The following is a 13959-nucleotide window of genomic DNA, read 5'->3' as shown; positions in this document are numbered from 1 at the left end:
TATTAATAGGATTTTATAATGTTTTCTCAAGAAGTAAGTAATTTTATCCGGTAATCTCTGTTATATTTATTCCTTTGAAAAATAGATGTATTTATCTTATTTATCTGTTTTAGTTTATGTATTTATTTATTTATTTTGGCTTTGTGGCTCTTCTGGACAGATTATTACTTTGGGACAGATTATTATGCTTGTAGCTTTTATGACCTTATATTAATTGAGAGACTACATGGAATATCATCTTATATTTTGCTATGTAATGTATGCTATGTAATATATTTTCAGTAACACTTTACAATAAGGTTGCATTTGTTAACATTAGTTAAAATTAACAAACAATTAACAATATATTTTTCCATCTTTTATTAACCTTGTTTAATGCTAATTTATGAAAATAGAATTGTTCATTGTTAGTTCGTGTTAGTTCTTAATGCATTTACTAATACATACAACTTTTATTTTTTAAATATATTAGTTAATGTTGAAATTAACTTTCACCAAGATTTATAAGTGCTTTAAAAGTATTGTTTATTGTTAGTTCATGTTAATTAATGTAGTTACAGTTGAAGTCAGAAGTTTACATATACTTAGGTTGAAGTCATTAAAACTAATTTTTTAACCACTCCATAAATTTAATATTAGCAAACTATAGTTTTGGCAAGTCGTTTAGGACATCTACTTTGGCATGACACAAGTAATTTACACTAAGTTAACTGTGCCTTTAAGCAGCTTGGAAAATTCTAGAAAATGATGTCAAGTCTTTAGACAATTAGCCAATTAGCTTCTGATAGGAGGTGTACTGAATTGGAGGTGTACCTGTGGATGAATTTTAAGGCCTACTTTCAAACTCACCCAGAGTGCCTCTTTGCTTGACACCATGGGAAAATCAAAAGAAATCAGCCAAGACCTCAGAAAAGAAATTGTGGACCTCCACAATTCTGGTTCATACTTGGGAGAAAGTACCACATTCATCTGTACAAACAATAGTACGCAAGTATAAACACCATGGGACCATGCAGCCATCATACCGCTCATGAAGGAGACATATTTTGTCTCCTAGAGATGAATGTAGTTTGGTGCGAAAAGTGCAAATCAATCCCAGAACAACAGCAAAGGACCTTGTGAAGATGCTGGAGGAAACAGGTAGACAAGTATCTATATCCACAGTAAAACAAGTCCTATATCGACATAACCTGAAAGGCTGCTCAGCAAGGAAGAAGCCACTGCTCCAAAACTGCCATAAAAAAGCCAGACTACAGTTTAAAAGTGCACATGGGGACAAAGATCTTATTTTTTGGAGAAATGTCCTCTGGTCTAATGAAACAAAAATTGAACTGTTTGGCCATAATGACCATTGTTATGTTTGGAGGAAAAAGGATGAAGCTTGCAAGCCAAAGAACACCATCCCAACTGTGAAGTATGAGGTTGACAGCATCATGTTGTGGGGTGCTTTGCTGCAGGAGGGACTGGTGCACTTCACAAAATAGATGGCATCATGAGGAAGGAAAATTATGTGGATATATTGAAGGAAAATTTCAAGACATCAGTCAGGAAGTTAAAGCTTGGTCGCAAATGGGTCTTCCAAATGGACAATGACCCCAATTATACCTCCAAAGTTGTAGCAAAATGGCTTAAGGACAACAAAGTCAAGGTATTGGAGTGGCTATCACAAAGACCTGACCTTAATCCAATACAAAATTTGTGGGCAAAACTGAAAAAGTGTGTGCGAGCAAGGAGGCCTACAAACCTGACTCATTTACACCAGTTCTCTCTGGAGGAATGGGCCAAAGGTGTGTGTAAACTTCTGACTTCAACTGTAACGTCTTGGTTACTTTCGTAACCTTCATTACCTGATGGAGGGAACGAGACATTGTGTTGTTGTGTCTAGGGGTCACTCTTGGGAGCCCCAAACCTCTGATCTTTGAGAAAAGGTCAATGGGAAAGGTCAAAGGACCGCGGCGGGGAGTCGCTGGGGTGGCTTTCCCTCTGAGGAAGGAAAGCTGTGACCGCAACGTTGCCATGGTCATGTTCTCGCAGTGAGGACATGACCCGTCCACGAATGCCGTCTCCGCGTGGGCAGCTCCCAAGCACGTAAGACAGCGATCGTGGCCGTCGGAAATGGAGAGGTAACGACCGCAACCAGGAATTATACACAAACGGAAAGACATCTTTAAAAAGATGCTCTCCGTGAGTGCCACTCTTTTAGAAGGAAAATATACTCTTTCAGAGAAAGAATATACTCTTTTTTTAGTCTGCTGAAGCACCCAGGGGCGTTCTCTGCACTCCACCGGTGCAAGAGGGGGAGAAGCCGCCGTAATGCTCCATAAATCCAACTGCTTTGTAGAGGTGAATGGATTGGCGGAGGAATTCAGCTCGCTGAAACACAACCGCTCGGCTCTGAAGAGAAAATCTGAATGAGTGGTTGCAAGCCAGCTCCTTTTATACCCGTATGTCCGGGGGAGTGGCATGTAAATTCCACTTGCCAATTCCCACTGGCCTTTTCTCAAAGATCAGAGGTGTTTGGGGCTACCAAGACACAACGTCCAGTGAGTGACAGATAGGGAGCTAATGTTAATGCACACAACCTTATTGTAAAGTGTTTCCATATTTACTATATATAATATGCATTTGTTACACTGACTATTTAAAGTGAAATAGTGTAGCTAAAAAGGTGATTAAATGGTGAAAAACTAAACCTAAAATATACTTACTTATACATTCATATTCATTTGAACCTATAATATTAATGTTGATTAAAAAAAAGTATTGGGAATAGTATATGGGTCCTATTAGTAGCTGGAAAAAAAGCTGAAAAAATAAATGGCTGCTGCATTTAATACATTGTGATATGCAAAATATTATTATTTTAATATCATTGTATTGATTATTTTTAACACGAACATGTTTTAATTAGATTAATCAAAAATAATTTCGTAATCATTTTTTAGTTTTTTTTTGGTATCACTTAGTTACACTTAGTAACAATACAAAAGGTTCCAATTTTTCACATTAGTGACATTAGTTAACATGAACTAAGAATGAACAAATAATTTGCAGCTTATATTAATCTTGGTAAATGTTGATGTCATCAAATAGTAATACATTTTTAAAATCAAAAGTTGTTAACATTAGTTAAAACATTATGAACTAACATGAACTAATGATAAACAATTGTTTTTTATTAACTAACATTAACTATAAATAATAAATGCTGCAAAAAATATGTTGCTCATTGTTTCTTCATGATACCTCGCTTTGGATAAAAGCGTCTGCCAAATGAATAAATGTAAATATATATACCTAATGCATTAACTAATATTAATGAATGGAACCTTATTGTAAAGTGTCACCCCCTTTTGTTTAGTTCTGTGGAGGTGAGGGCGTGGTCGAGCATTCGTCTGGGGAGAGAGGAAGCGGTAAGGGTTTTCACCTGAGATGAATTGCTGGTAATTGCTGTTTCTATGTTCGCAGTGAAAGACGGGGGAAATAAAAAGGTGCCCAGTCCATAGAGTGAGGGAGAGAGAAACAGACGCCGCACAGCTGTGTGTGTGCGTATGACTGGGAGGGACACCTGAAGCTATTTTGTGTGTTGGCCATTGCCGTATTTGACTTGCCCTTTGAAGCTTTACCGTTATGACTTATGCAAACGTGTTTATGTTGATGAGAATAAAGAGTGACATACCTGAGTTAGAATCGCCATCTCCCGCTTCCTCATTCATTGAACCTTGTTACAAGTTTTATATTTTGTTTTGTCCCAGTGCTCAAGAATCAGAGCAACGAAAACATATATTTTTATTACTTTATTTAAATAATTACAAAGGGCAGTAAACATTGTATGGAAGCATTGTTTTATTTAGTAAAAAACCAGGATGTGGTAAACATTTGGCAGTGACTGTGTTTATGTGGCGACTATAGCTCAATGTAGAATTGTTCTAAAATAAGCTTCGAGTTGATCCTGCAGCAGCAGTGTGAAAGCGTCTGTTATGATGAGGGGTTTAGGACACAGTAGAAGTTCATGTCTCCTATCAAAGCACATTGATCTCAATGCAGCTGGACACTGATGCTGAACAGAGCTCTGGCACTCACATTACTTCTCATTCATATGGAGTTAATGTACCTTGTCTGAGCTCTTTCACACCTAATGCCTCCAGACATCTCTTTCGTGTCACTGCCAAGATGGACAACTTTGATTTGTATTTCTCTCTTACAAAGTCATTTTCACTCTCACTTCATTTTGCAGTTCTTGAATGTTATAGATTTCTTCAAGAATTGACTAATGAATGACAGATATGAATATTGCTAATATCAACTAGATTTTCACATTTTTTAAGAAAATGTGTGTAGTGCAGAAGTTGGCACCGCTATGCTAGGGTGTTGTGGGTTGTTGCTAGAGCATAGCTGTGCGGTTGCTAGGGTGTTCTTGGTGGTTGCTAGGTGGATGTTTACTGGCCTTAGTCAAAAGAGCTAAACAAGTAAATTAATGTCAATATATTTAATGCAACTTACCTGAATAAAAACACATCCACTTTAATGGTACAGACGTTTGAATGTAATGCCCTCTTGAGTACTGAGGTTTGTTACCACCACAGTGACTATGTTTACATGGACACCAGAAGGCGGCTTATTGCGAGAAAGTGGGCTATACGGCAAAGCAGTGTTACGGTTTACATGCACTGTATAAGCGGCTTACACTTTCCTCCTGTATACATACGCCTTGGTCAGTAAGCAGCTTTTCCCACAGCGACATAATTTACCCGCAACGCTTGTGTAAATAACAAACATGGTATCCGAGGAAGACTTCGCTATTTTATTCTCCGTTGCTCTGCTTTATTTTCAGATATTCCAGAGTTGTTGCTGTTTTTGTTTCCTTACCTTTCTATCGCTACCTGCATCAGAATTGTGCTGCAATAGTGGGGTTTCCCTCTTACTTAAAACTCTGGGATTCCACCAGTGTACGAGTGCATATATGCGAACTTAAGGGACAGTCGATATTTTACACTGGTGTGTATAAAGGGTATAGTTTATAGTGTATGTGCTTTTCCACTGTACTCCGAGAAATGTTGAATTTTTTCCACTGTGTTGACTTGTTGTTGGGCTCCATCCTATGACTTTTGTTTTTCTGTCTGCACACTCCTCAAACACCCATCAGAATGGCACTTATATGTTTACCTGGCCAAATAAGCCGTGTTCTCCGGGAGAAACCCAGGTGTGTATAACCGCTTTCTTAAATGGTGTAAAGAAATTAGCTTTCGTGTCTACATGAGGTTTCAGAAAAACGATTTTTCTTAAGTGCTTGTAAACATGGTCATTAACATTTCTACTGAAGTGACTGAACGCTTTGGAGGTTTATGATTAAAGTGGTAAAAAAGTATAGAATAATCTAAATCACCTTTTCCTACAGGCATGTTCTGCCTTTTGTTCATAAATTGCATTTAGAGCCATTGTTCAGAGAGCAAAACTCCAGTCTCTAATAAGATTAATATAATCAAGTAATAGCACTGCAGTGTTAAAGGTTGAAAAAAGTTCCTGATTTATCAATTCTCTGCAAAGCATCTGTAGTGATGATATACGTGCAGGATCTTGGCTGTGATTTATTGCTATCAGATCTTTGTTCTGGGCTTTGTGTTGTCAGGCTGGTGAGTCAGATCTGACCTGTTCACCTGATGACGCTACGCTCTTTCTGGTGGCGGCTTTCCGACCCCTGTTGGAAGGGTGCACACGTCTTTCCGATCATAGAACAGTAGAAGAAATCAGGCTAAGCATGTTACCTCTGAAAAAAGGTGTCACCAGATGTTTTTAATGGTTGCAATGCATGTTATATTTGGGTAAAAGTCTCATTTAAAGGCTGAAAATATGGATAAATTAGTAGTTTGGCATATTATTATTATTTATAATATTATGTACTCTTATAATAAAGTTTTGTATATTTTATTTTATTCATTCTTACAATAATAAAAAATGTAGTAGTGAACAGTGTTGTGTGTATCTGATTACAAAGTAATTAGGTACTGTAATATAATTACTTTTTAGTCAAAAGTGTAACACATTACATTTTAAATTATTGTAATCAGATTAATGTTACCGGCTCTCAATTAATTACTTTTACGTACATTACTTGCAGTAAAGTAATATGTGTAATACATTTTACATATTAATTCATATGTACGTCTGTTAGCGTTTCTGTGACAGCTGAAGGGTGTGTGACAATGAATGAGGAAATACAGACATTTTGAATTTGAATTTGTTTTGAAAGTGATTTAGAAAGTAACTTAAAAGTAAAATAATTTGTTATATGATTACTGTTTAGATGAAGTAATCAGTAAAGTAATTGGATTACATTTTTAGGGAATTCATAATTTGTAGTGGATTACTTATTTTGAGTAACTTACCCAACACTGGTAGTGAAACAGTTTTGTTTTACAATATTATTAATATTTAATGTGCATGTATGTTTTCAGACCTCGAACAATGCAAAGAAAACAAGTTCATATTCATTTTTAAACAACACAATGCTAATGTTTTAACTTTGAAAGAGTTCAGAAATCAATATTTGGTGGAATTACCCTGATTTTCAATCACAGCTTTCATGCGTCTTGTCATGCTCTCCACCAGTCTTTCACATTGCTGTTGGGTGACTTTATGCCACTCCTGGTGCAAAAATTCAAGTAGCTCAACTTTGTTTGATGGCTTGTGGCCATCCATCTTCCTCTTGATCACATTCCAGATTTTTTCAATGGGGTTCAGGTCTGGAGATTGGGCTGGCCATGGCAGGGTCTTGATCCGGTGATCCTCCATCCACACCATGATTTACCTAGCTGTGTGGCATGGAGAATTGTCCTGCTGGAAAACCAATCCTCAGAGTTGGGGAACAATGTCAGAGGGAAGCAAGTTTTCTTCCAGGATAACCTTGTACGTGGCTTGATTCATGCGTCCTTCACAAAGACAAATCTGCCCGATTCCAGCCTTGCTGAACCATGCCCAGATCACATTTCTAAGAACATGGAACATTTTAAACTACATTTCATAAAGATTCTTCTTTTCATAATCTTGGACATCATTTTTTGTCAGTTACCCACTTTTATTGGGAGCATTTCTGTTTGTAAGTTCTAATATTACTTGCTTTCATTGTTTGGCCCTGCAATATATTTTCTCAAGGTCTTTTGAAGCAGGTCACACCATCTTTTTCGCTCTCAACAGTAGTACAGTATAAATTCCTGCAGCATCTGGAATTCTTACAGCATTTAACATGTAATCTTTCTTCCCAAGTATTGGATTTACATTGCGCATTTTCCCCATTTGAGGACTAAGAAGTTTGACTCTCTTTCATGCTAACTGCTTGTCACTGTCTTTCCTGCATGGCCGTCAAAGCAATGCTCACATTCTGGTGTTATTGTGGGCTATTGCCAAGGACGTTTCTGGCCCCATTACAATAAATTCCGTAGTGGAAAAACCAGCTTAAGCTGGTAGCTGTGTTTTGGAACATGGTAGCTGGTTTAAGCTGACCAGCTTAAGATGGTTGAAGCTGGTTATTAGCTGGTCCAAGCTGGTCATAACCAGTTTATGACCAGCTTAAACCAGCTACCATGTTCCAAAACACTGCTACCAGCTTAAGCTTGTTTTTCCACCAGGGATGTCATAGTGCATTAAGTTGATTTCCTTCAGTAGTAGCAGTACGAAATGGTCATGATCTAAAGGAAACGGCTGCATGCTATAATCCTCAGTCTCACTGAGAAGGAAAGACATGGGGCTTGATTCAGCAACTGGATGTCTTTGGCTGTCTCCCAATGCCTTGCCAGGTCTTTTACTGACTTCTTAAGTCACTTTTTTGTATTCTCTAATAAATGCATTACAACAATGCCACAAAAATGCTATATATTTCCATCTGTATTATTGCAGTATATTCATTATGTATATTATATTTTTAATTATTTTAATTCTGTATTTTTTATTTTGAATGATCTTTATTTGGGGGGCTTTCTCAGCAAATATTGATATTTGTGATTAATTCAAGTATTTAATTGGCATGTCATGTAATACATTTGATTCAGAAACTTTACAAGCCACATCAAGTGCATAATTTTGCTGCCTGGCATTAGCATTAGCATCAGCATAGAAGTAAATATTGCAGGAAGATATAGTGCGGGAATGGTAGGAATAGTTTTTACGGCAACACATTTATCTGTAGTCTAAATGGAATGTGCATATCCAATAAGATCTGATCGAGCAAGACAATTTAAGTGTAAATAGGTCCTATGACTTTTGACTATTTAGTTTTTTTCAGTGCTTTCTTGTTTCATTTCAGTTTGAATATTTTAGGGCTGCCAAAGTTAATGCGTTAACTGACATTTAAATATTTTTAACCGCATCAATTTTGCTATATAGTGGCATTTAGGTGGATGTAAATGTTTCAAATTATGTTATCCAATTAAGTAGATTTAATTTCTATTTCAAAATGTTTTCATTCAGTCTTTGTTTTAGTCTTTATTGATGATAATAAGACTGTGCCGCGCCCCTGACCATGTCTTTGTGAGACCACCCCTGATGTTTTTGTGCTGCTGTTTTCATACCACCCTCCACCGACCGTTCAGCCAACTATTTTTAGACCATTGGATCGGTGGTGTGTTTTTTAGATTGTTTGCTCAGCAAATAGTTAGCTGAGTTGGTTTTAGCTATTCTAGTCCAGGATGGAGGTGGCGGAGACCAACCTCAAATCAAGGCTAGGCCTCAGAGCTTGCTGCACTGCAAAGCTCTCTTATTTGTTATTATTACACGTTTGTGCTTCGGTTAAGACCAAGTCTCCATGGCGGGGCATGAACAAGGTTTTCATTGAGAAAGACACTGAGGTTTCATCCTGAGTCGCACAGCAAAGGGATGTGGCTTTCACAAGCCCTGAGACTTTCTAGTCTGTGTGTGAAAATAGCCTGACGCTCAAACTTTGTGGTTGGGGTGTAAAATAACACCAGAATATTGCTATAAAAGCTTTCATATATCAAAAGCCCAGCACAATTCAGGCCAGGCGTCTTGAATCTAATGTAAGAAAGGGGCAAGAAGATAAGTATTATTTAGAAACCTCAAATGACATCATCAATACCCACAACCTCATCAGATAGGATTATAGCTTCCTTATAACCTTGGAATGCTGGAAACTGTATATGTGGTGTTTCTGTGCAGAGCTATATCTAAAGCCAGTAGGGTATTGGTGGTGGTCTCAACATTTGGACATTGTTATTTTGGAAAAGTGAAACACACATTTTGCAGCCAGTTTTCCGAAACTCTCCTTTAATTAGATTCACAAAAAAAGTGACAAGCTGGTCTCCAGGCATATAAAATGCGCTCCATCATATCTTTTGATTTCCCCTCAGAAAAGCTTTAATTACAGGCATAGGAAAATAATGGATCTGCAGTAAAGCCGTACACTGTTTAGTTTATCCTTAACTAGTTATTTGTGGCAAGTTGGGGGCAGCTGGTTTCAATAACAGTGGCTGGAAGCAAAGCCATAAATATTCGCTTTGCTAAGAAACTGTGGAAAAAAGGGGTCATTCTCTGTCTTTATCAGAGATCTGGGACCTACACTCAAAGGAACAGCTAATATTAAAAAGTGTTTAAACTGGGTGAATGAATCTAAATGCAATAGCGTCGATCATTTAGACTCTTTAGTCAAGAACTTTTCATTGATATATTCTCAGGAAGTTAGGTGGTTCTTTGTCAAAAATTGGGTTTTTTATTATCATCACAATATTATTCAAGTACAAGTATTTGAAATATTGTAGGTTGTCTAATTCTGAGTCTAATTCAGGAAGTCTTTTTTGTTACTGCACTTTGTCTTTTTCAAAGAATTGAACATGAACCTTTGTTGCTAGTTCAACAATAGAAGCTCAATTCAAGTACAGAACCATGAATTGTGTTCCTGGTGTCTGTTCGACCTCAAAGAATTATGAATTATGCAGAATGGATTTATATAGTGTCAAATTTGTTAAATGCAGCTGTGTTAGCTAATTAACCAACATTTTTAAATTGTATTTTTTATTTAGTTCATTTTTCGCCAGCTAATTAATCATAATCTTTCAGTTTTACTAGGGATGTACCAATATGAAAATTCGGACCGATACCGATTTTAATAAAAAACTAGAAGACGATAACGATACCAGTATTTTGTCATCAGATCACTGTTTTAATAAGGAATGCTTAAAAAATTTACAAAGAGGTACAAATGCTTTTTCACTGTTCTAACAATAAATAATTTCCATCGAAATTGGATCTGCTGAACATATAACAGGCCAAAGTTTTAAAGAAAGCCACAGTAAAAGATAAGTAGAAGATTTTTTATATATATATTACTAAATAAAAAAATGGCAACATGATAATTGATATAAAAAAGTTTGTTTTGCACTTCTGTTTTTGCAGTTTATATCGCAGCCTTTTAAGTTTCAGTAATCACACATAGCTATATTGCGATTTCAATCTTAATTCAACCAATCATGCAGCATTAATGGATTTTATACCAATATCTCAGAGGTCAAAGCCTGCTAGGTTTACAGCATTCTGGATGGTTTGCCTCATCATGTAGCCTATAAGTGCCGCTTTCACAACTGTCACGTCCGTTCATGCGTTTTTTTTTTGTTGTTGTTTTTTTTTACATTAACGTGAGAACAAGGAAGAATACAAATGAAAAATGACATGTTCTTAGGAATGCCAACCCTTCTACATATTATTATTTCTGGATTGTGCATTTGAATTCACAGAGTTTTCACAAAGTGTGTTACTAATTAATTATAAATAAATCATAGGTTTTTCATATTGGCGTTTTCATTCATATTACCGATATGACGTTGGTTTTAATTTGTTCAATATTTGACCGATAAATATTGGCAGCCGATACATCGGTGTATTCCTAAATTTAACTGTTTCTTTAGTACATTTTTCACTAGCTAATTAACCAAAATCTTTACATTTTCAAACAACTCAATTCAAACAATTCAAACAACGTTTAATTCAAAAATGAAAAATTCAGTTATAATGAGGGAAAAAAATACACACACACACATATACATATATATATATATATATATATATATGTATGTATTCTTTTATATATATATATATATATATATATATATATATATATATATATATATATATATATATTTAAATGATCAGTATGAATTTTGAAATTTGGAACATTTATTAGGATGTCCCGTCCTCCATTTTTTCTCAGTTAATATCTTTTTTCACTCTGAAATACGTCTGTCACATTGCAAAAATAAAAGTACACATTAACATTGACTTTAAACTGCAAAACTAACATGGACATGAAACAATGTCAAATAAGTTGACAGTGCGTTCCAAGATATGCCACAATTATTGTTACAGTGTAGTCTACTTAACAAATAGAATAACAGAGAGTGTCATTGTCATTCAGACAGAGCAAAAATGAATTTATCAGACTGTTGGAGAAGCCTACTGTCAGCCTCTTTCTCTCCATCTCTCCATCACTCTCTCCTCTGGCTCTTTCCTCATATTGTGGATAGGGTTTTTCTTGTACTACTGGAGTGGGTGGCTGGGTTGGTGAATGCTAGAGGAGTAGAGTTCACTTTTTCAAAATGTCAATCCTGTTTTGTGTCACAGAGGGTTACTGCCTGCCGGAGTGGGACGGCATTGTGTGTTGGCCCGAGGGAGCTCCTGGAAGGATGGTGTCCACTGCCTGCCCGGAGTACATATATGACTTCAACCACAAAGGTGAGGCTGCAACCGCTGGCCTCCGGTAAACTGACACATGTCTAAAGCGCACGAATATCCCCTGACAATAATGGATGACATCCAGAATGCAGAGAGCTGGAAGCCACCTCCAAAATCATATGTTTTGCCAAATCTCTATGCTTTTTTCCTCTCACATCATTGTCGAGGCAAAATTTTATAGTGAAACCTTCAGCAATTCGGGCTGTCAATTTAACAAATTAATTTTAATTTCTGCACCACTAGCCTCATCAAATGGAATCTCAACAATAATCGATGCTTTCAAACAGATTCCAGAAAACTCCCCCGTCTTTGACTGGTTGTACAAACACAGTTCTGCCTTAAATTCACACCACTGGTCTAGCCAGTGTTGCTATGTCGTGCTGGATGGTCTGTTCAAACAAACAGGAATGTTTTGATGGAACCACAAAGCCACAGTGTTACTTTTAGGTGAAATCAACCTACAAATGGTTGAATAAAGTTGACTTATATCAAGCTGGGATATGAGAAAGAATATTAAAAAAAAAAAAAAAAGAAAGAAAAGACACACATCAACTTCAAACTGCACTCAATAATTTTTTCTCTTTAAAAAAGCTGAACTCCTAAAGACATGAATTGTAATTTTCCAGTATATGTAGGAAATCATGAGCACTCACATTAAAATGAAGACTCTAGTCATATCAGTAACCTTATAAAAGCTGTTTTATTCTACATGGAGAGGGTCCGCACATGGGGGCTGCCATGACCAGCTGAATAATACTCGTTTAATCTCAGTAACCATCCTGTTATTTGACGCTTTCACTCATTGATTAAGTAATCATGGCTGACTGTGAATACTACATTTCTACAATGGCATCTGAAACTGAAACTATTGATTTTAAATGATGCAGCATCCAAGACGCTAGGTGTCAGTGTAAGTTCAAGATGAGTGCACCTTTAATTATAAAAACAGAAAAATAATTTGATAAAAAAATTTAAAAAAAAATGCATTTAATCATGCCCCTGACCTGTACGTAATTCTTAGGGCTGTCAATCACTTAAAATTTGTAATCAAGTTTTTTTCATCAGGTGCTGATTAATTAATTGAATTCATTGAATATATCAGTATTTGCTGAGAAAGGCCCCCAAATAAAGATAAGTAAATATATTTAATAATCAAAATCATTAGAAATATTATATATATATATAATATATATATATATATATATATATATATATATATATATATATATATATATATATATATATATATATATACAGGTGCATCTCAATAAATTAGAATGTCATGGAAAAGTTCATTTATTTCAGTAATTCAACTCAAATTGTGAAACTCGTGTATTAAATAAATTCAATGCACACAGACTGAAGTAGTTTAAGTCTTTGGTTCTTTTAATTGTGATGATTTTGGCTCACATTTAACAAAAACCCACCAATTCACTATCTCAAAAAATTAGAATATTTTGACATGCCAATCAGCTAATCAACTCAAAACACCTGCAAAGGTTTCCTGAGCTTTCAAAATGGTCTCTCAGTTTGGTTCACTAGGCTACACAATCATGGGGAAGACTGCTGATCTGACAGTTGTCCAGAAGACAATCATTGACACCCTTCACAAGGAGGGTAAGCCACAAACATTCATTGCCAAAGAAGCTGGCTGTTCACAGAGTGTTGTATCCAAGCACGTTAACAGAAAGTTGAGTGGAAGGAAAAAGTATGGAAGAAAAAGATGCACAACCAACCGAGAGAACCTTATGATTGTCCAGCAAAATCGATTCAAGAATTTGGGTGAACTTCACAAGGAATGGACTGAGGCTGGGGTCAAGGCATCAAGAGCCACCACACACAGACATGTCAAGGAATTTGGCTACAGTTGTCGTATTCCTCTTGTTAAGCCACTCCTGAACCACAGACAACGTCAGAGGCGTCTTACCTGGACTAAGGAGAAGAAGAACTGGACTGTTGCCCAGTGGTCCAAAGTCCTCTTTTCAGATGAGAGCAAGTTTTGTATTTCATTTGGAAACCAAGGTCCTAGAGTCTGGAGGAAGGGTGGAGAAGCTCATAGCCCAAGTTGCTTGAAGTCCAGTGTTAAGTTTCCACAGTCTGTGAGGATTTGGGGTGCAATGTCATCTGCTGGTGTTGGTCCATTGTGTTTTTTGAAAACCAAAGTCACTGCACCCGTTTACCAAGACATTTTGGAGCACTCCATGCTTCCTTCTGCTGACCAGCTTT

The 13959-nt window shown here is 36.4% G+C and overlaps 1 protein-coding gene across 2 annotated transcripts in view; it reads left to right on the top strand.

Annotated features, from left to right (window-relative positions):
• LOC127441947 (parathyroid hormone/parathyroid hormone-related peptide receptor-like) overlaps nt 1-13959 on the top strand; it is a 123005-nt gene that overhangs the window by 75782 nt on the left and 33264 nt on the right. For both annotated transcript variants that reach the window (XM_051699543.1, XM_051699542.1), the window contains exon 3: nt 11623-11733. In XM_051699543.1, the coding sequence (XP_051555503.1) occupies nt 11623-11733 (111 nt within the window). The remainder of the gene's footprint in view (nt 1-11622; nt 11734-13959) is intronic.

Source organism: Myxocyprinus asiaticus, chromosome 6 (assembly GCF_019703515.2).
Source record: "Myxocyprinus asiaticus isolate MX2 ecotype Aquarium Trade chromosome 6, UBuf_Myxa_2, whole genome shotgun sequence".
NCBI classification, from domain to species: Eukaryota; Metazoa; Chordata; class Actinopteri; order Cypriniformes; family Catostomidae; genus Myxocyprinus; species Myxocyprinus asiaticus.
Note: the sequence above shows the minus strand (reverse complement) of the source record. Positions and strands in the feature narration are given on the sequence as shown.